General features: G+C 37.4%; 1 protein-coding gene, 1 long non-coding RNA gene and 1 pseudogene across 4 annotated transcripts in view; 2 read left to right on the top strand and 1 right to left on the bottom strand.

Moving 5' to 3' along the window:
• Positions 1–2,101: 2,101 nt before the first annotated feature.
• Positions 2,102–5,219, bottom strand: LOC122840896. Its single transcript, XR_006372312.1, has 3 exons — positions 5,103–5,219; positions 3,749–3,801; positions 2,102–2,317 (listed from the first exon to the last, which is right to left on the bottom strand). It is a non-coding gene; the product is annotated as an uncharacterized LOC122840896 (long non-coding RNA).
• A 3,551-nt stretch (positions 5,220–8,770) lies between these two features.
• LOC122841392 lies at positions 8,771–10,214 on the top strand (annotated as a pseudogene).
• A 7,822-nt stretch (positions 10,215–18,036) lies between these two features.
• The window catches only part of st6galnac3 (ST6 (alpha-N-acetyl-neuraminyl-2,3-beta-galactosyl-1,3)-N-acetylgalactosaminide alpha-2,6-sialyltransferase 3), a 94,151-nt gene continuing 89,254 nt past the window's right edge, over positions 18,037–22,933 (top strand). Inside the window, exon 1 of one of the 3 annotated variants that reach the window (XM_044133674.1) lies at positions 18,037–18,364. In XM_044133674.1, the coding sequence (XP_043989609.1) occupies positions 18,347–18,364 (18 nt within the window). In that variant the 5' untranslated portion in view covers positions 18,037–18,346. The remainder of the gene's footprint in view (positions 18,365–22,933) is intronic. The other 2 variants (XM_044133673.1, XM_044133675.1) reach the window with 2 other exon arrangements.

Raw genomic sequence — 22,933 nt, 5'->3', positions numbered from 1 at the left:
TTCAGCCCTATTTTCTGCCCCAAACCAAAAAGGTTTTCCAATTTTATCATAAAAGAACTCAACTTTCTTTACAGGAAAAGGAAAGATGTCAGAAAATTCAGTTTGTTGTGCTCAGCCAGTAATGAAACGGCGACGGCCTATTTAAAGTAAGAGTGTGTTTGTGGCTCTCCGGCACTCGCAGCCTGCTGCGATAATGGTCCACTCAGCTGGAGAGGAGCCACAGGAGTCGCTGCAAACTGGTTTATGTCTCCATCACATCAACGTGAGCGGAGCTGCTTCAACGGGGGGAGTTTTCATTTTAACTGTAAATGTGTTTAATATTCCAACTAAACTATTTATGTAAATCTGTGGCTCTGCAGGAAATATTTACTCATCCTGAACAGATTCTCCAGTTTCGCTCCACATCCGTAAATCTCCTCGTCTTTTACTGTCAGAAAATAACTGGTTAGTGTGTTTTGTTGTAAAACTTTATGAACGTGTGTCAGTGTTTTAATGTTTGAATCCAAACTAAAAATTAGGATTTGCTAAATTAACACAGTTACTATAGAAATAGTTTGTTTACAAGAAGAGTTTCTATGTTTTAACAAAATCAGATAATTAAGAAGGTATTTTTGTTTCTCACTTCTTCATTTGATGCCTTTAAAATATCTTTAAGTTTACAGAATATTTTAGAAAACTTTATAAAGTCTGCACTGATTTCTGGGTAATGTCAAACTATTTCTATTTTTTAATTTTTGTTTTTATTCTTAAAAAAACAGGAATAAACCCCCTGATTGACTTAATAAAATGTACAGATTAGAAGGATTTTTTTATTTTGCAGTTGTGAAATTGGTATAATTTTTAGTTCCTTTAAATATTTTTTAAAACTTCTAAAGTTGATTTTGATTGGTCGATCCTGAGTAAATAACCACAGTTACAACTTATTAAGCATTTAAACATTTTGTCATGAAGTTGAAAGCATTGTGTGCCATGTTTTGTTTTGTTTTGTTTTTTTTAAATAATCTAACATGTAGTTTTAGTTTGTTACTTAAGCAAACTAAAAACAGTTTGCTGCTTTATGTAACAAACTACAATCTAAAAAATTTAATTTTATTCTCTGGAAGGAATTCTGTAAATAAAATAAAATAAAATAAAAAGATAAGAAAAAAAAATCGTTTTTTTATCTGTTTGCAACTTTTTGGCAGAAAATTAAGTCCATGAATTAGATATTTGAAATTTTGAGTGTGGAAAAAAACCCTGCATCTTCAGGAACTTCATATTAAAGGTTTCAGCTGCTGATCACCACTAGATGGCAGCATCACCCTTTTAAACAGACTTTGGGTTGATTTAATGTATGTGAGTAATCATACATTAAATTTATTGTTTGTCTCATAGCACAAAAATATCACATTTTGACCTAAAATACGGAATAAAACCGGCATGTTGTTGGAATAATGAATTTAATCTGGAGATTTCATCTGTTTAATACAGTAATGGTTTTAAATTTGTAGCATATTAACCAAAAAACATTTCTTTTTAAATTAATATTAAATTAATATAATACTTGGTATTATTGAGCGACGGAGTGAAGCTGAAAAAACCCCAAAATCTTACCAAGTATTTTTGGTCTAGTTTCTACTGCAAATTTCTTACGTTTGAAATGAGACAAAACTAACTTTTCATTAAGATATAGCAGCTTATTCTCAGTCAATAATTCCTTACTATAGATGAAAAGGTTCTAGTTCTACTGGCAAATGAATTAATTTAAAACAATATATTTTTTCTATGTTATAAGTGAAATAATCTGCTATTGGAACTGGAACTTTTTCATCAATATTCAGGAATAATTTACTCAAACTTGTATTTTGCTGAAATGTTCTCGGTAAATTAGTTTTATCTGATTTCAAATGTATTACGATATTTAAACTACACTGAAAAAAGAATCCTTTGTTACAATTAATCAAATTAAGTTTTTTCGAGTAAAAATATAGAGTGTCTCAAATAAGTTTGACAAACTTAATTGGATTAGATCTAAAAAATTAGCTAAATTTTTAAAACTGTGAGCTCCGTTCTCTTTTTTCAGTGTAGAAACTAAACCAAAAATACTTGTTGAATTTTTTTTGCAGTGTTTTCATGCAAATTTTTTAGCTTCCTCTGTTTTAATTTGGCAGGAAGTCATCATGGCTGCATCTCCATCTGCTGGTGTCTGATTTGTGACTCGTGTCTCGGCTGCCAGGAGGAATCGGTGTGGCATCGACTCTCTGTGGCTCTCGGGGGCCTCCTGGGGCCCCGCGGACTGGCAGCTCAGTGATCTGCTGCACGCCATGCATCACCGTACCTGTGGGGTTGGAACGGCATGATGGAGGAGTTTCTGTTCAGCTCTCAGTGGCAGAGGGATCCGTCATCCTCTGGGAGAGTTTCTGCATTCTGCTGCCCAGATCCCCAAACCAAACACTGAACGGTTTAAACTTTTTAAATTATATAGAATATTTATAAATTATATTCTTGTTTAAGATTACTAAGGTTAAACAATAAATTATAAATGAAAGTGCAATCTATGGGTTTTTTGGTAACAAATCAATGCTACATATTTTAAAGACAAAAAGCTACTTGGTTCAAACAGAAAAGGACGGGAGCCACTGGAAAAAAAAACAGACTTTTTCTCCCCAAGAAGATTAAAATCAAAATTCTGAGAAAAAAGTAAAAATAAAAAAAAGGTCAGAATTCTGATATTAACGTCAAATGACAGAAATTTTTGAGAAAAAATTTAAAATTCTGTGATTAATGTCAAAATTTTGAGCAAAACAGTCAACATTTTGAGATTAAAGTCCGAATTCTTAGACCATAGTACGAATTCTGAGAAAAAGGTCAGAAATCTGAGATTATCGTCAGAATTTTGAGATTGCCAAAATTTTGAGATTAATATCAAAATTTTGAGGAAAACGATCAGAATTCTGATTTGAAAGTCAGAATTCTTGGAAAACAAGTCAAAATTTTTAGAAAAGTCACAATTTTGAGATTAAGGTCAGAATTTTTGAGGAAAAAATTTGAATTCTGAGATTAAAATCTCAAAGTCTTATTAAAATATATTAAGTCTCTTCAATGTATTAAATGATATATGTAAATAATTTGTTAGATGTATGTCGGTGTTTTGTTTGTAATTTTGCTTGATTCCTGTAACGTGTCTCTAAGTTTTTAGAAAAGCGTAAACATGATCCAAAGCTATTTCCGTCAATAAATAACAGATGCATAAAGCAAGTCGCATAAGCTGAGCTACTGGAGTCTGTCTGGAAAACAAACTGCCTTGGTTTTGGTTTTATTTGATTTGATTAAGCCTGCAGCAAGAACTTTAATTATTTCTGAGTTTCAATATCGTCAGACAATATGAGCAAAGGAAAAAAAAAATACTTAGATAAACTGAAATTGAAACATAAAAAAGCAGCCTGTTAAGCATTGAATCATTAATTCACATCTAATAGTTTAATATATGTTTATCAACAGTTTCTATTGACTGTAATTATATTTTTTTTAATATGCAGGCTAAATCTGTCATATAATTCAATAATTTTAATGATTTCTATTGTATGATGTGTGTTTTTAACAGAAGAGTACTTGGGTGTGAAGCCAGTAGCAAAAAACAATTATTTATTATTTAATCTATTTATGCAGAAAAGGGTCTGGCAGTCTGGAAATGCCACTGCTGCTGGTTTTATGCATCAGATTTTATTTCACAGCTCCGGCTGAGTAATTAGAGGCAGGTAATTCTTACCTCCATGTGTTTCCTCCTCGTGATGGAGATGAGGACGGCCCCCTGCAGTGCAGCTGAAATAAGAGAATGACACTTTTCCAGGAACAATTTCTAACAGTTGGCTTCATATTGTCAGACAAATAATGAAGTGATAGCACAAGCTGTACAGAAAATCCTTATCACCACTCACTAATGGGACGACAGCGAGACGACGGCGAGAAGTCTGTAATGCTCTCATTTGGCAGATATCTCAAAAAGACAGATTTTCTTGTTTTTGGTTTGCATTTCATTCTAATTTGTCTCCATTTTCAATCAGAAACACCAACGTTTAAGTTTAAAATGCACAAATAGTCCACCTGTTTGTTAAGATCTCTCAGTCAGTGGGTCAGTTTAAGCTCAGACTGAAAACACGTTTATTTTCCCTACAAAACCAGTAAAAAATTAAAAGGCAGCTATTAGAACTTCACTGATTCAAGTTTTTGGAAAATCACTGCAGCTGAAATGAAATATGTTTTGGTTTCTATTAATATTATTTTGGTATTTCCTGACAACTTTAGAATTGTCTTATTATTTTTATTTAGCTAAATTAATTGTTTTGTTTTATAATTTATCTGCCTGTGATGTAAAAGTGCTGCTTTGACTTGACTAACACTAGGAAGTTGTAACTTTTCTACTTCTGGGTTTAAATTATGGCTCCAAGATATTAGAATAAACATTTATTGCGATATATCAATTTATAATTGCGATTATGATATTGATATTTATTAACCTAGTTTTTCTTGTTTTCCTATCATCATGATTTCGACACCATGTTTGGTGTCTATCTCTTTCTCTATCTGAGATCGAGTTGCCATGGTAACAGATACAAACAAGAAGGAAACCCAGACATCACTCGCTTTGCGATTTCCACATAGATTAACTTTGTTTCCATGTCACATATCGTCTCCCAAGCACTTGTAAGCCAGTAACTTTCCATCAATCCTTGTCAGAATATTTCATTTTCCTATTTTACATAAATATATAGAAGTATATATTTACTTAAATATACAGAAGTTTATATTTACACTAAGACTATGTTGCAGTCACGAAACAGACGAGTTCTTCTTCTGTTTTGGCATGTTTATTTGCTCCACACCGTATGTATCTTTTTGTAATTATTCTCTCAGAAGCAGCCGGGCACTGAAACAAAACCGTTACAGAGTTTATTCTTCCAGAGACCAACTGATGCTTCTCCTGCTACCAAACAAACAGTAACATAGCACGCTGCTCAGACTCTCCAAAACCTCCAAAGCCTCATACACTTGATAGAACATATTAAATAAATGAAAGAGTGTTTTATCCATAATTAAAAAAAAACATAATTTGAATAAAATACCTCTAGGATGCAACGACCCAATCCGATTAATTTTGAGTGTGTATCCGACTTTTTCCCGGTAGTCTGAACAATACAATTCCAATCTTTTTACTCATATAAAGAAAAGAAAAAATCCGATTGTCACCTTCATATATATTAAATCTGATATTTATCTGTTTTCAACGGCTGTGTCGCATTCTTTTACGTCATTAATGTGAGACATGAGTCATAATTCGGCACCCGTAGAAGCCAGACGCGGTTAATCAGGACGGAAACGATGGCTGAAAATTATAATTATGAACTTATTTTAAAAAGTTGTAAAAATACTCCTAGAAGTAAACAGCAGTAAATGTAACTAGTTACTATCCAACTCTGCATTTCAGAAGAACGTCAACAAATTCAAGTTCAATGTTCTATTATGCTGGAAGCCGTTATTAGCTGCAATTAGCATGCTAATGCTACATACAGCTAGCATGCATGCAGCTTCTCTTGCTACATGGGATTTTCCTGCTGGAAAGTGAACCTGCCTGTGAGTCCTGCTTGAATTTCAGTATTTGTGGGCAGCAGTAATCTGCGTGGCCCTCCGTTTCTGGGTAGAGACAAAACTTCCTGGTAGTTAGGCTACCGAGAAACCCCACCGGCGCTCATTAGTGAGGAAGAGACAGATGAAGAGGACGACGCGGAGAAGGAAGTGTGAGGAAAAGAAGCGGGGAGACAGATGGATGGATCACAGCCCTCGACTCTCAGTCATGTTTGTTTGCATAGAAAGCAGCAGCATATTCTCCTCCCCATCTTCCTCCGGGTCCTGTCATCCTTGCGCTATCTCTCAGCACAAACTACCGCGGATTAGTCCACAGGCACCACCGACATCCACAGCAACACACGCAGCTTGTGGTAACCTTTGCATACAAATTGTTGTTAGTACCATCTTGTTGCTATTCTCCACCACCATCTGAAACCAAGGACTGACTTTCTGTTCTGAAATAAATCAGACACGGTTGTTTTGTTTACATTTATTTCACAATTCACCTCACGTTAACTCTTAAATGGGCAGACAGTTACAGCTCTGGAAAAACTGAGCCCACTGCACTGAACCCCATAGAAAACCTCCTGGTTACTCCACCAAATATTGACTCCTGAACGCTTCCTGAGTTAAAACATCAGTATTGTTGTTCCCAAATGAATATGAACTTTTCTTTGCAATATTTGAGGTCTGAAAGCACTGCTTCTTTTTCATTATCATTTTTAATTTTCTGCAAATAAAAAAAATTTTGCTTGGAAATTCAGTGACATGCTGTCAGTAGTTCATATGTTAATTTTACTCAAACATATATCAAGAGTAAAATTAGAGAAACTGATCAATTTAAGAAGTGTCTTAATTTTTTCCAAAGCTGTATATATTTGAAAATCATTTTCATGACACATTTTCATGACACATTTTCATAATTTTCTTAAATATCAGTCCTTTATTTTTAAACTTAGGGTTTGTATCCCCCATGATACATGGTCCATTTGGAGGTATAAACACTTTTACATGTTTAATAAATTATAAAACAAATTTTATGATATTGTAAGCAATGAATCTACCTTGTCATTGTATGTTTTGTATTGTAATAAGAAAACACATCAGAATCAATTTTATGTAGCAGGAATTAACAAATGTCTCAAGTCAGGAAAAAAATAAAATAAAAAAATCAAAAAATTCAACCAAATAATTCATGCAGCGACAGTGGAAAGGAAAACTCCCCTTTAACAGGAAGAACTCTCCATCAGAACCAGAAGCGTCAATCTGCCACTACCTTTAGAAGCGCTGCATAGAAATACCTTGAATACATATATAATACACAATAGATTAAAATAATCCACCTTTGAGGGTAAAATAAAGCTTAAGATATATTTAAATAGTGAACATCTATAAATTTAAGAGTCACTATTCTTCTTTTGAACCCCTCACTGGGAAAAGTGAAAGACAGGAATGTCAGCGGATTAGATAAGACATTTTATGTCTTATCTAAGCTGTTTAAATGTAATTTTTTTTTTTAAATGTCAAAAATATATATAAAATCAACCCATTCTCTCCTGACTCGTCGATATGACAAAATCAAAATAAGGAGGACACGGCAACCAGCAACCTTTTTAAGCCCTTCAGAGGCGTTTATTAAAAACACAATAGGTTCTCTAGGGGTGGAATGGCCAGAAGCCCAAGATGTGACATTTCAGCTCCCTCAGCCTGGTCCTCCAGTCATGGACCCGGTTGGGTCCCAACCGGGTCCACGCTCTGCCGCCGTCACCTCCGAGTCCGGATCTCGTCTGCGCCTGTCGGCCAGCCAGCAACCTCTCATGAGTGGGACGGCGCTCCTTAAATACCATCCAGGTGTCCACGTAATTAAGAAGCACCTCCCACCATCGAGGACCTAATTAATAAACAGTTTATCTGCTACACAGCACACAGGACCGTCATAAAAAACCTGCGCCACCCTAAATTCACCACGTGTAAAGCAAACCCAGCCACTATTAACATGTTGCTCTTTTCCACATATCATACTTAGCCAAGTTGATGTTTAATGTACACGTTCTGTCCTCAGTTCGCTCTCCAGACCAGCAACTGGTGCACGCAGAAGCTCTTTAAGGAACAGAGAAAGAACAGGGAGAAAAACAGGCACAAAAAACAAACACACAAACAAATGTGCTACAAAAGTGGAACGTGAGATAACGCATTGGCTAAGATATTGTCTTTTCCTTTAATGTAATGAATATCCAGATTATAGGACTGCAGGAACAATGACCAGAGAATCAAACGCTGATTCTCTGGACATTTCAGTGAAGACAGGAATGTCAGCGGATTATGATCTGTAAACACCATGATGTTAGCACCACCACTTAAATAAATATCAAAATGTTTCAGATCAAAGCAAACGTCTCCTTCTCAATCAGCGGGGTAACGGGCCCATGCAGTCAATTATCAAATGCTCAAATGGCTCAGATGCAGCAATAATTGGACTCAAAGGGAACGTTTTCAAAACCTGATTGGGCTTGGCAATGACCTGGTGAGACATTCCACCTTCATAAGATGAATACAGATTTTCAGAAGGCCAGAAAAAATGTCTCAGAATCTTGTATTTTGATTTATTGATAATTCATATATTCGTGTATTTTAAATCTACAATGTACACATGGGAGTAATGATTATAATGATGATGTATTTTGATTCATTTATGATGAAAGAAATAAAGTTGGCCATAAAGAGGAATGAATTAAATAATCAAATAATTATTGAAGGAAGTAATGTTCAAGTTGATGTATTTAAATGATTTGTACTGGGTTAAGACGCCCATAAATCAGAGAGTTGTCCAACCCATCCACGTCGCTGTCGTCCCCCACAGGGACAGTGCGCCGTTCGTGGAGCTGAAAGTCTTGCTCCTCCCAGCAAGGCTGTTTACGGCACATGCAGGCGTGGCAACATTACACTGTGGCTGAAATAAATCAACATCACGAGCATAATACGGTTTTTAATACATCGACATGACAACTGGGTTTTCTTTCTCCGCTCTGGCATGGATATTAAATAGTTCTGATTGGAAACACGCTCCAGAACTGTATATGGACCAGTGAATTTCGCCTGAAAAGGAGAAGTCATGACTGGACACAAAGCCAACACCTGATCACCCGGCAGAAATGCGCACCTCCGCATGCCGATCAAACAAGCTTTTTATTTTTTCCTGCGCCACAGTCAACTTCTCTTTAACGAGTTCGTGTGCCCGATACAAGCGTCTTCTAAAACCATTTACATAATCCACCAAGTTTTCAGTGGAACAGGCTCTTTCAGCCCGTCCGCCACCACAGCCAACGGACCCTTCACGGTGTGTGCAAAAACCAATTCATTTGGGCTAAACCCGGTGCTTTCCTGGGTTACCTCCCTGGCGGCCAGCATCATCCAAGGCAATCCTTCCTCCCAGTCACCCAACCAGTTCTGTTCAGTAAGCACGCAGGAGAGACTTCAGAGTCTCCAACGCCCCCTGACTCTCTGGATGATACACTGTCTGTGCAACGGATTGGGCTGCAGCCACAGCAAGAAAAAGAGAAAAGGCAAAAAAGGAGAGAAGAAACAGACGGACAGCAGCCGTCAAGATGAAGGTGACCATTCATCTAGTGACCTCAATGTTGGTCTTGAGAGGCAGCTGGAGAGTTTTGAGCAGCAGGTGGGAACAGAGACGACGGCTGATCTGAACGTTCTGCAGGGACGCAATAGTAAATCAGCCATAGAAGAACATGAGAGGCATGTTGAGCTGCAGAGCAAACATGAACAACAGAAAACTGATCTGACAAAAAGGTTTCAGGCAGAGGAAGAGATCCTTAAGGCCAAACTGCAGCAGTTAACGGCCGAGCTGCAAGAATACAACGAGTTGAAGACGCGAGTTGAAGACTCAGTCTTTAAAAAGGATTTGGAAAGAAATATTCAGCAACATGGGAGCCTAGGTGAATTCTGGGAGCCTGAGCAGAAGTATTTGCTGTATGTGATTGAAAGGAAGGCTCAACGTGTGCAGGAATGAAGCAGGAAGCTGCAGCAGATGGATGAACTGGTGAAGAAAAATCTGTCTCTGGAGGCCTAGATCGTCCTGCAGCAGAAAAAGGATCTGAAGGTCCAGATAGACAACTGCATTCAGCAGTTTTCAAAGGAGCAGCAGGACCTTCCTCATCGAAATGTCTGACTTACTGATCATAATATGTTTTTTTTGTTGCAGCTCGACTGGCCGCAACAAAAAATAGGGAGGACACGGCAACCAGCAACCTTTTTAAGCCCTTCAGAGGCGTTTATTGAAAAAAACAATAGGTTGTCTAGGGCTGGAATGGGCAGAAGCCCAAGATGTGACCGTTCAGCTCCCTCAGCCTGGTCCTTCTCCAGTCAAGTTCTTCCCTTCCAGTCCGGGGGAAGAACCCGGATTGTGACCAAGGACGTGGCCCTAAAGCCAACTGGTAGACTTCTTAAATATCATCAAGTAGCCTAGGGTTCCCAATTAACAGTACACAAGTAGGTCTGCCTTAAAATGAGGATACAGAAATAACATGCATTATATATTTTATTTATACGTTCTTCTACAATATTCAAAATAGACTTTATTATTCTAATTTAAAACCCAATAGATCAGGGGTTTTCAAAGTATGAAAGGGTGAGCCCCCCCTCCAAGGAGCCCAATGCCTGCTGCGCCTCCCCGCGGAGGGGTGGAATGTAAAACTCCGCCTTCAGCCCCCGCTCTGGCCAAAACCAGTGATGGCATAGTTACTTTGAAAAAGTAACTTTAATCGAACTACTGATTACTCCTTGAAAAAGTAACTTAGTTATATTACTGACTACTTGACTTGGAAAGTAACTAAGTTACACTAAAAGTAACTTTTTAGTTACTTTCAGCAGCTGCTAACAACAACCTCTGCCTCCTGTGAAAATCACATTGATCTTTGCTAATACTTAATTGGAAGTTATTTTATAATGATAACATTAACAATGTGTCTCCACTGATAAGGTTGAACTGAAGAGGAGATTGTACAAAAAACAGTACAAAAATAAAAAACATGAGTAATTTGTGTGGTCCACTGTTGTCTGGAAAACTCAAAGAAGGATTTTAAAGCCCCCCTCCCCCCAGCCTCCAGATTCTGCGTTACGCCCCTGAGTTTGATGTCGCAGCGCACAGATCTCCTCCTGCAGCTCCACAGCTCAGATGGCTGCGACACTTACCGTAATATTAATAATTATAACGGTGCTAACTTGCCATTATAACTATTGCCAACTACGGACACGTTTATTCGTGGCTGTTTTCACGTTTATTGCGCTGTTCATATTGGTCTCGATGTTTGCAGTTTTCTGGAGCGCAACGCGAAGCTCAACGTCTTTCAGAGGTAATAAATTAACTTGACATTAACAAAGACACAGCGGGACGGATCATCCGGGAAATGATGAACAGGGAGAGACTGACTAAAACTACCTTAATGACGGACAAATTCTGGGATTTATTATGAGTCTCTGCTTATTTCCAAGCCCAAATGAGCAACTTCACGTTCAAAAACGAGCCCAAAAAGGCGCAACCCGCCACTCATTAAATTTGGTGACTTTTAAAGATGAAGCCCAAAGCCTTATAATAATCGGACTTGGCGACAGAAACTGAAAATAGTTCCAGTTTTTCCACCAACAAAATCGCATCTCCCTCCATTGTTTACATTTCTGTTGCATAGAGACGTCGGTCACTCGACAAGACGAGTAGAGGAAATACGATTAAATAACAAAAGAAGATAGTAACACAGTAACACAAAAATTATTTTGATAAGTAACTGTAGTCTGACTACTGGATTTGAAATAGCAACGCGTTAGATTACTGGTTACTGAAGAAAGTGGTCCGACGTCAGTAACATACTGACATCACTGGCCAAAACATCCTCTAAGGTGGGAAACATTTCCACTGATCCCCACTCCACACGCGCACCCCACAGTACCAACTTTCTCCTAAATCCACAGAGTTGATCGTAGGGTTCCCAATTAACAGTACACAGTAGTCTGCCTTAAAATGAGGATACAGCTACTGAAAACCCAATAGATCACAGCAACTCAGGACACTAGAAGCAACTTGAGACTTAAACAAAAACAACTGCAAACCAAATTAGTAACCACACAAATTAACACACACAAAACCCCAAGACAAAACACACAAAAAAACAAATCTCAAGTTGAGTCAGTCCAGTGCCCAATCAGCTGATTCATAAAATAATAAAAAACAAAATATGAACTACGGTTTGGTTCTGTGGTGCCTGTGCTACAACTCCAGCTGTTCAGCACAACCTAACAATTTAACCGAAAGCATCAAAAAAAAAAAAAAAAAAAAATGCACCCAAGTGAGAGCACAATATGCAACATCAGTAATCTGTAATACCAAAAATAACAGAAAAGTGTCTGCTGATAATAATAAAACCACTTAAGGCAAGATGAAAAACTGTTACCTTAATCAGCCACACAACAGGGTACTTTCAGATGCTGCAGTAAAGAAGCACTGAAATGCACCCTAAAAAGCAATTAGAAAGCACGTCAGAAAGATGGTAGCAACAATAGAAAGCGACCCAACATCGCACAGAACCAAACACAGGTGACAACGAAAATCCATTTATCCTACCAGCAGCATAAATGTGCAGAAACCAAATCTTGGCGCCAACTGCACACCACAATGGACCGACTCTCTAAACGTGGCGGGCACACCTGGTGCCTATATACGCACTAATGAGCCCGACAATACTGCGAACGGAAGTAAAGGTGGGGAAACGGAGCATGATGCATTCAAGGGCCGGAAACGCGTTGGAATTTTCAGCCATTTTAGATAAACACTAGTGATGGGTCCGGCAACACCGATGCGTCGATGAAAAGCAAACATGTTTTAGGAGAAAATTCACCAGACACAAACACACACCTGCAGTTTTTTAATGAAAGAAACTGATTTGGAAACATTTTCTTTTGCCTGACTTTGTTAATTTCTTGTTATTTTTATGAGTTATTGTCGTTTGGTTTCCACTTAGCTTTATCCGTCTTAAAGAGTTAATTTTGTTTTATTTCAAGCGTATTAAGATATTTGCACCAACTAGACTAAAATTGTTGGTAAGATTTTGTGCTTTTGAAGCGTAAAGTAGATGCTAAATTCATACAGTTGATTAATAAAACCCTTGAGAGCAGAAATGGAGATAACCTGCAGCAGATGAAGAGGAGGAGATCTAATCAGTCGCTGCTGATCGCCCTCAGACCGATTCCCTCTCAGTCATCCGGTTGTTGATGTGCGTCGTGTTCGAGTCATTTGCAGATTATCAGGACACGGCGTTCAAAAGGCCATACGGTGATTAGATTTTAATTTCTGCTTCTTCTCAGCAGCGAGAGAGACGAATCTGTCAGGGATGATTCATCTTCATGAACAAAAGCAAACAGCTCGTCTGCTTTGTTTACCTCTCCTCTATGTTTAGATTGTAACTTCTGCTGCAGAAAGCTGCATGCATCATGTTGCTGCTGAAATGCTAAACCAAACAATTTAAATAAACTTAAAATACAAAAAAAGACCTGTCTCTGTGTGTGATGAGTTTGTCTTAAGTAATATTGAAGGTATTTTCACATTGATGTATAAAAGATATAAAAACAGTTTTGATTTGATTGATAAATAATATTAAAAACAAAAATTTCCACTGAATTTCCACAACAAAATGCAATATTAGACGTATTTTTTCATATATTTTTTGATTTTTAGGTTTTTGACTGTGTGGGTTTTTATGTTTTACGTAATTTTCTATAAATGTCAACATCCCACAGAAGAAATTGTATCTATACTTTTTTTTTTTTTTACAAAGGTTTACATAACTAAAAAGAGAAATAGAACAACAGTTCTTTAAAAATGACAGCAAAATATCTATAGTAGAAATTATTTTTTCCCCTCTAAAAGGTCAAATAGCATCTGTGGCTCTAATTAAGTTTTATTTCTTTGGACTGAGGTTTGCAAGCTGCAGATTGTCCTACAGTCTACAGGGCCACATAAAACTTATGGCGGACCAGATTTGGCCCCTGGACCTTCAGTTTGACACGTGCGCTAAACAGTTTACTATGATGTCATCCTGGCAACTCGGTTTTCAAAGTGAAATATTTTATATGGATTAATTACATGAGCTACAAAAAGACCCCTCCTGATTATTAAGTCAATGCCCCGTTACCTAGCAACCAAAGCGGAGCTCTGCCCACTTCATTATTAGAAGATTCCTGCTGTAAGCTGGTTTTACCCATGTTTGCGCTGCATAATGGCTGCTGGAAAAAGCAAGTGTTTTTTGTTGTTGACTTATCATCCAGAAACCACGTGCTCCATTATTCTTGGTTGTACAGGAGGCTCCACTTCTGCTTTTCAAAGATGTACAGTTGCATCTGTTTGCAGCCATTTTCAGTTTATCAGCAGCAGATTATTTGGATTTAAAATGTCAAGATGTCATAAAACAGCTCAAAATAGGCAGAAGTGACCAGACTAAAATCAGATCACGTAAGAACAAATTTGTGTAAAAACTATAATGAATTTACCAATCCTAACCTGGTTAAAGAAGCTCAGGGTCTCCTTAAATTTATGAACTAATAATTCACACAGTGCATAAATCAGATACATTCATTAAGCTGAACGAAGGAAATGCTCATTTGAAATCTGGAGTTTTTATCTACTTTGGTTATATTTGTCACATTCATGGTTACATTGATACTCATGCAAGTAAGTAGTTGAACGTTTTGGATAAATTTACTGAAAAAATAAAATACAAACATCTGAGAGATTTTGAACATTGTGTCCTCTGTTTGTTACATCTTTATCTCTCCTTGGTAGCAGCATCTCTCCTAACCACTCAGGGTGAATTTCAAACATCACTGAAACTGTTTTCCACAGCGTTTGGGTTCTTTCGTCTCTTCATGTGACAAGTTTTACAAAATGGAGGCTAAATTTGGTCATGACTCTCAATAGACCGTTGATTTGGTGAGAGAAACTGCCTCACCTGCAGAACAGTACCAGAGGGATGTGACGATTGCAGTGAAAAGTAAAAGTTTTTTCGTAGATTCTTATAACTGATATGAAAAAGTCATTTAGCCTGAGGTTTCATTTCATATCACTTTCTGAACTTAAACACAATGAAGCACAAAGGAAACGTTGGGAAAACACAACAGAAAATAAACTCTCGATGTTTTTCAGTTGAATTTTTGTCTCTAACGTGTCATGAAGGTGTGAAACCAAAGACTCAGGTCTGTAAATTAGTTGAGTTCAGCAGCTGGACATCATAACTTTTCATTGTGAAACAGTTTCCTGAACCTTTTTTTGATTACCCTCATTTTGTGATTTTAAGCAACTCTGAAAAGCAGATTTAGCAGATTATTATTATTACGTCTTAAAATTGGTCTTTAGTTTGCATGCAAACTCTCTGATTCAACTTCTTTCATGATGTTTAAATATAAATTATATTCTATAATAGATTATTTTTCTCTTGTCCATTAGTGTGTGAAAGTTTCTAATGTTCTTAGATCTGTACATTATCTAAAAAAGGTCTTTAGGTTCTGATTAATTTAAAAATGTCCTCTTTAAGTTTTTGGTTTTGCTGTTCTTCCAATTTATAAATTTATCTATTTAATGTGCATTATGGCAAATCAATTGGATATTCCAGCTTAATAAAATACAATAATAGGATTTGTTTAGTCTCTAAAAGTTTAATGAAAATATTATGTAAAACAGGACAAACAACCATTCACACTCACACCTCAGGAGAATTTAGAGAGACCAATTAACCTGACAGTCATGTTTTTGGACTGTGGGAGGAAGCCGGAGAACCCGGAGAGAACCCACCATGCACAGGGAGAACATGCAAACTCCATGCAGAAAGACCCCCGGCAGGGAATCGAACCCAGGACCGTCTTGCTGCAAGGCAACAGCTGTACCGACTGCACCACTGTGCAGCCCTGCTGTCATTTTCAAATGATCAAAATTGATCAAAGATTATTTCTTTTATGATTTCTGGTTAACAATTCATCTGGATCAAAATCAAAACAAGTAAAGTCAAAAACATTTTTTCATTGCTGTAATACTTGTATTGAACACTGATTTGTTATTTCAACAACCTTCTACTGTTTGTATTTCTGCAGCCTTTAACGCTTTCTGCACCTTACAGTCGATGCAAATGTTGTGTTACACGGTGAAACTTTGTTTGCGGTGCAATAATCCAACTCCACTTCCAACATGAACCTCTGTGTAATTTATCTTCAAAATGTCACTGCTGCAGAATAATTTAAATGTCTTTATAGGATCAAATTTACATAATGCAGTGCAATGCAATATTTCAACTCTCAGTGTAAGATGGACCACAGAGCTGTTTTGTATTTTATATGTATTTTAGAGCGAGATTATTAGTTAGATGTTGACAAATTGCGTAAAATCGCACAAAAACAAACATTAATCAAAACAAACATTAATCAAAATATCTATTTTTATTTTATTTTTTACAACAGAGACTGTAAAACAAGTCATAGTATCCATTTACTGTTTTCTATTTGCTTACCACATTATGTTTTTACATTTAAAAAAAAATATTATTTGGTTTTCTACAACATACAGGCCCAACTCATTTGTGTGAATCGTGAAGATAAATTACACAGGTTGGTATCAGAAAGCCGATCCAACATAAAACAAAAGCCAAATCTAATATATGAATCCCAAACATGGCCTCCGTAAATGGACTGAACTTTTCCAGTCATTCTGACCACTGAAAGCGCTTTACACTAGAGTCACATTCACCCATTCACACTCACAAACACACACCCATTCATACACCGATACGCAGATCGGTAGGCAATTTGGGATTAAGTGCCTTGCCCAGAGGCACACCGACATGTGGCAGGAGGAAGCTGGAATCAAACCTACAACCTTCCCATTGCCAGATGACTACTCTACCATAGAGTCACAGTCACTCGTACCTCTGTACCTCATCAGTCGACGCCAGAGTTAAACTCAAGGCTCCCGGGCCGAATCCGGACCGCCACAGGTATTTATGTGGCCCTCAAGGCTCCACACAAATATAATTTCAAGATAACAGTTGTGTGCTTAAATATTATTTTATCAGTTAAATCAAGACAGTTTTTATTTGTGTAAATTACCTCAATGTGAAAAAAAAATCAATATTATTTAATGTTGTAGCTTTCTGTGTATACAGCTGTATAATAAAACATATTCATAATTTTTTTGCACAAAATCATTCTGAGATAATCTTCAGCCTGATCAGTTCTGCCTATTTTGAGCTCCTTTCAGAATGAGATGTTTTAGGGCATCTTGTCACTTTAAATCCAAATAAACTGTAGGTGGCCACGCCACAACTCAACCTTCACACAAGCAGATGCACAATTACATTTACAACCATACCAACATCTTTGACCTGGACTCAGACACAAACGCAGAGCCTCCTGTATGGAGTGAAAATAGTCTCAAAATAGCTGTGCAGACTATTTTCACTCCATACTCCTGCAGTGACTAATGGTAAATCAACAAAACCCTGTGGCTACAGCAGATACAGCAATAAAACCAGCTGACCAAATGTTGCATCCTAGAAGTATTTTATTTAAAATAAAAGAGTGGATAAAACTATCTTTTATTAATTTGTTTAACATATTTTATTTGCCTAACTATATCTGTTTGGCCACAGAGGTTTTGGAGAGTCTGAGCAGCGTGCCACATCACTGTTTGTTTGGTAGTGGAAGTTGTGTCAGTTGTAACATCGATGCTCTGGGAGAAGAAACTTTGTAGCGGTTTTATTTCTGTGCGTCAGTGTCCGGCTGCTTCTGAGAAAAACAATTATAAAAAGATACACACTATGGGGCAAGTAAAGTTGCCAAAACAGAAGACGGAGTCCTGTCTTTTTCGTAAGTTCAACACAAACATGCAGGAGCTCAGCTTGGATTGCTAGGTAACATTCTAGTCCCTGACAATTTTAACCTTTTGAATGGCTGTTTGGTTTTTTTATTATTACTTGGGATACTTTTAGAAGCAGTAGAAATCCTAATGGAGGCACAAAAATGTGAAAAAATTAATTTTGTACAATCTGATGAATCTGAAACTTGGACTTGCATGTATCGTATCGTATGTATTCGCAAATTTTTGAATTCTCGATCTCAGAAAGTTTCTGTTTTTTTTCTAGAGAATATCTGAGATTAATCTCAAAATTTATGAAATTTTTCTTTCATAATCTACTTTTCAAACTTCTGCAATTATTCTAAAGAAATTCAGAGTTTTTTGGCAGAAATTTCCTCCTGTTTTTTCCTATCTATGGCCCTAACATGCTGCCGTACATTTAACATATCTTCATGAAGTGAACACAGCAGCTTTTTGTTTCTTTTGGCTGGTCTCCTCAAATTGATGTTAAAGTAGTCAGATCACGTGACCAAGCCGGGTGGGCGGGACTTCTACGCCATCGACCAATAGCAGCGCAGAACGCGAGCAGGCTCCAGCAGCAGCGGGTCTGTGGTGCGCGTGGATGGGGAAGAGGAGGGGAGGGAGCCCGAGAGAAACGGAGAAACCCAAATAACGGTACACTCCAACATACATGGAGCCCGCCGACCCCCGCATTTAAACCGTCCCGCCTCCAAACCCGCTTCCTGTGATGTTTACGTTTGAGCAGACGGACGCGGCGAACCCGTTTTAAAAGCCGAGGGACGGCTGCGGTCCACCATTGTGTGCGCAGAAATTGGAAGAATGGCCTGGATGTGGAAGGTAAGAGCTGCTTTCTCCCTCTCATTCCTGCTAAAAATAATTAAAACGAGTGGACATATGGAGCCCGAGACGTGGGTAGGTCTTCGTCTGGGAGTATTATAGCTGACGGATGGTGAAATACGAGCCGAAGCAGCAGCATGTGTTGGTGGGAATGATGCTCTATAGAGGTAATTAACCCCCCCGGTTTATATCAGATGTGGGCTTCCGTTTTTTTTCTTATTGCTTGGTGATTTTTGGGGGTGTGCAGACACTCAGGTTGTGTTGTTTGTGTTTTGTTTTTATTTCCATCTGGTGTGCTGCCAGGCTGGTGAAGGCCAGCCAGGCTGCGAGAACAGCATCCTTCAGGTCCAGGTGTTTACATGCTGAGCTGAAGGGAAGTAAACAAACGTGCCCTACCTTATCTCTCATATTTAACAAACACTGCATTTCAAACTAGAATTCATCACAACCTCCATCTCCACAAAATAAACACGTCACCTGTGGCATCAGACAGTTTAAATTCCAGTTTTTGTCTGTAGCACCAATTCAGAGCAAATGTAACCAAAAACACTTTTTAAATAGATGAATCCAATTTCTACACATAGTCCAGATTCAGATTCAAACCATTTTAATAGAAATTACGTTTCTATCACGGGATGCATGTGGCAACAGTGGACAGGCACAAGTGTGTATTATTTTTGAGTTCATTTACTATTAATGTTTGTCTTAAAATGAAAAATGAGCCAAAATTTATACAAAGAAATCATGAAATCTGATCTCACAGTCTACTGGGCTGGGAGAATGATTAGGAAATACTGCATGTCGAAATTTTCTGTCGACTTTGGGAGTAAAATTTAAAAATATTTGTTCTAAAAATGAAATATGAATGTGGGTTTTTGGGCATTTTATTTTAGAGGCCAGAATGTGAATGTTTTAGCTGAAAATAGTTTTCAATTAAATTACTGGTTAACCTGATTTGCTAAGTACTGTCTTTTAACGGTATTATCTGAAAGGCTTCTTTCCTGCCACTCTTCAATAAACACCAGATTTTTAGATTGTAGTTCAGAGCTCTGGTTAACTAGTTCTAGTTAACTTGAGCTGTGGACCTTTGCAGCTCCCCCAGAGTAAACTTCGGCAATGTTAGTGTTAGTTTCTGTTGCCAAAAATAACGAACCAACGACATGAGAAAAGAGAGAAACTCTTTTAGAGACTGGAAAAACCAACTGATGCGTTGTTAAGTCAATGGATGGAAAACAACCTCATGCTGTTTTTTCCTGCTGTCAGACATTTTCCCTGTGAAGTTTGCATGTAGGTCTTCTTCCTTGTTAGTTTGAAGATGCCTTTCGTAGATTGTAGGAACTTGGATAGTCTGAGTTATTACAGCTTTTAATTTGGGATTAATAAAGTGTCCTATTCCCACAGCATCGGTGTTTGGCAAACTGGTGTTCCTGAAAACTCATTGAGCTAATTAAAGATAAATATGGAAGCACAAGCTTCATCAAAAACAAAATTCCCATTGATGTTAGTCTGAGAAGCTACATTTGCATGACAGAAATGACGCGTCTCCTGTTGGTATCGTCCTCAGGTTGTCAGGTAGCTTCAGGTTTAGTTTTTGTCTGTTTCTGAGTCAAACACCAGTTTTAGTTAGTTTTTCTTTTTCTTTTTTTTCTCAAAATCCCTTTTTGATTTTGTCAGTTAACGAAAATGTTTTTTGCTTGTAGTTTTTGTTATTTTGTTATTTTGATCATTATCTTTGCTTAGCTCTGTGCCAGCTGCACTATTGTTATCAAGTTGTTTATTTATGTAAGTTTCTATGTTTTTGATTTTGTTCTTATGAACTAGACTCCATGTAACGTTTTCTTTTTTTGTATTGACAATTAAATATTTGTGGTTCTAATTTTTAGCCAAACAGAAAAAAAAATAAAGATTGTTGTGCCACTTTAAGAGCATCAGTGAATACGCTGTTGATGATGCGTTTTCAGTAGCGATGCTCCGATCAGGTCTTTTGCTGCTGATTCTCATTCCGATCACATGAGGGCCAATCATTACCAATCACTACCAATCACCTGGATTGGCTGTTCATTTGATCACATAAGTGCTACTATGTGATCTGGCAATAAATTCACCATGTTTAGACATAAACAAGCTGCTGTTTTGAGCAGCTAAAAAGCTGATTTTCAGTCTAAAGGACTGAAAAGCTGCAATCAGTAAAACAATATTTAACAGTAAGAATCTTTACCCTAATTATACATGAGTCAAATAAATCTCACAACACTGCCTGTAGCAAATAATGTCAAGTAAAAAAGAAACATTCATTCAAAGTCAAATGCAGGTTGCATCAAAATAAACAATCCTGAGTTACTGAATCAAAACTTCCTGAGAGCAAAGCTCGCTGAGTAACGCTGGTTCTGGTTGGTTGGTTCTGACTCAGTGGAGTAATTCTGCAGAGGAGATCAATTATTTTCCAGAGATTCTCTGTCTTATGTTAGGACAGTGAAAGTTTTAATACATATAAAAATCTTTTGTTTGTTTAAGTTACACGCTGCAGCTTTAAGCAGACGTTCGGTGTGAGAGTTCACTGCGGTTGGAGGTTGAACGTCTGTGAAATATTATGTTGCATCCTAGAACTATTTTATTTAAGTTATTACTGTTTTTTTAAGTTATGGATAAAACACTCTTTTATTCATTTATTTAGTACATTTTACTTGCCTAGTTATTTTTGTTCAGCTGCAGAAGTTTTGGAGAGGCTGAGCTGAGCGCCACGCCACTGTTTGTTAAAAACAAACAGTGACGTGGTTTGTTTGTTTTGGTCTGTTGTAACGTTGTAGCTCTGGGAGAAGAAACTTTGTAACGGTTTTGTTTCTGCGTGTCAGTGCCCGGCTGCTTCTGAGAAGAACATTTACAAAAAAATACACACAGCGAGGTCCAAATAAAGTTGCCAAAACTGAAGAAGAACTCTTGTCTGTTTCGTGAGTGCAGCAATTATGTCCCAGCTCGATGAATTAAATTATTTTTCGGGTTATTTGTTTATCTTTCTGACCGTCATGCTCATCCAGGTGAGTGTTGGTAGTTGTGTGCTGCTGTCTGATCGCTCCAGATGTCTTTTCTTCCTGAAGCGATACTTGATGTAGCCAAACTCTGTCAAGTGTTTGTTTTTTAAATGTCATATTAGTTTTGTTGTGTTGATGCATTGTGACGTGCTTCATCCCGAGGTAATTTTCCACCGCAACAACTTCTCCATTCACTCTCAAAGTGTTAAAGGATTTGTTGCTGCGCAGTGTGAAGGAAGGAGGAGATCAGCTGAACACGCAGGCTTACAGGTTTTGGTGATTGGCTGGAAGAGACAGTGATCGCCGATCACGATCGTACACTTTTTCACGGACATCGGACGATTATGATCGGTAGCCGATCGATCAGCACATCTCTAGTTTTCATACTGAAAAAATTTGGATTTTCAGTTTTTGTTCATTCATAAGCAGCAAGACAAACCACTATTTTCAGTCTGCAGGTATTATGTATTTGAGATAATGAATACCAAGCTTTCTCATCTGTAATTAGTAAAACTAATTTCTGTGTCGACAGATTTAACATGGGAGAAATTTTAAATGGTTTTAACTGTAGTAAGCCTCTGGTAGTTTGGTGTCAAAATAATTGAAAAAATCAGCTTGTTTACAACCAAAGATCAATAAAAGATTTGCAGAAGCAGAATATATTAGTCTTGCAGCACAGTTTAACTTTGCCAAAGCTCATTAAGTAGCGATATTGAATTAATATTGAATCCACAGCAGAGTCGCTCGATGCCATTGATCTCTGTGTGTTGAGATTTTTATTTCCAGCTTTTACTTCATGTTTTGAAACTACTCTGCTGGGTAAATCTGAACATACAAGCCACCTGCGAGATTTCTTAACTTTCTGAGCTGTCAGTCATCTAATACCCTCCTTCTCCTCTTCCTTCTCAGGAAACGATTTTGTTTTACTTCAAAAGCTTCACCGCGTCTGCTGGTTCCCTTCGTTATCGCAGACGGCGCTTAATTTCACACCAGATTTGGCTGCATAGTGTGTTAATATATTTCAAAAACAGGGAACAAAGGAAAAATAATTACACTGCACAAAGTGCTGAGTGACTGAAGGAAATGTAATCTGGAGGTGGACAGCAGGAAATGAGGTGTGGCTTTAAATTAAATGTCAATTTTTATGGTTTCCGTTTAAGTTGAGTTCAGATGCAAAGTTTTATGCAGAAGTTTAGGGAGAACCTGGATTGTTCTGTTACTGGCTCGTTAGATGTCCTTAAACATCACATTATGAATCCGACACATTCAAGATAGCAGACGGGTGCTGTTGCTTCAAATTAAATCTACGTGAAAAAACATTCAATATCATTTAAATTAATCATAATAAAGATTCTGTAAGGGCCAGAATGTATTTTTTACTGCCATAATTTTAGTTGACATGTTTTATTTTGTGTTATTTATATTTTTGTTATTTCGACTCTTATTTTGAAAGGTTAAAGTAGTACTGGAATCCAGCATGTTGCTAGGGAACCAGAGAAAGAAGACGCTATATGAAGACATAGCTTTAACAAGTGGCTGT

Source organism: Gambusia affinis, linkage group LG12 (genome assembly GCF_019740435.1).
Source record: "Gambusia affinis linkage group LG12, SWU_Gaff_1.0, whole genome shotgun sequence".
Lineage (NCBI taxonomy): Eukaryota > Metazoa > Chordata > Actinopteri > Cyprinodontiformes > Poeciliidae > Gambusia > Gambusia affinis.
Note: the sequence above shows the minus strand (reverse complement) of the source record. Positions and strands in the feature narration are given on the sequence as shown.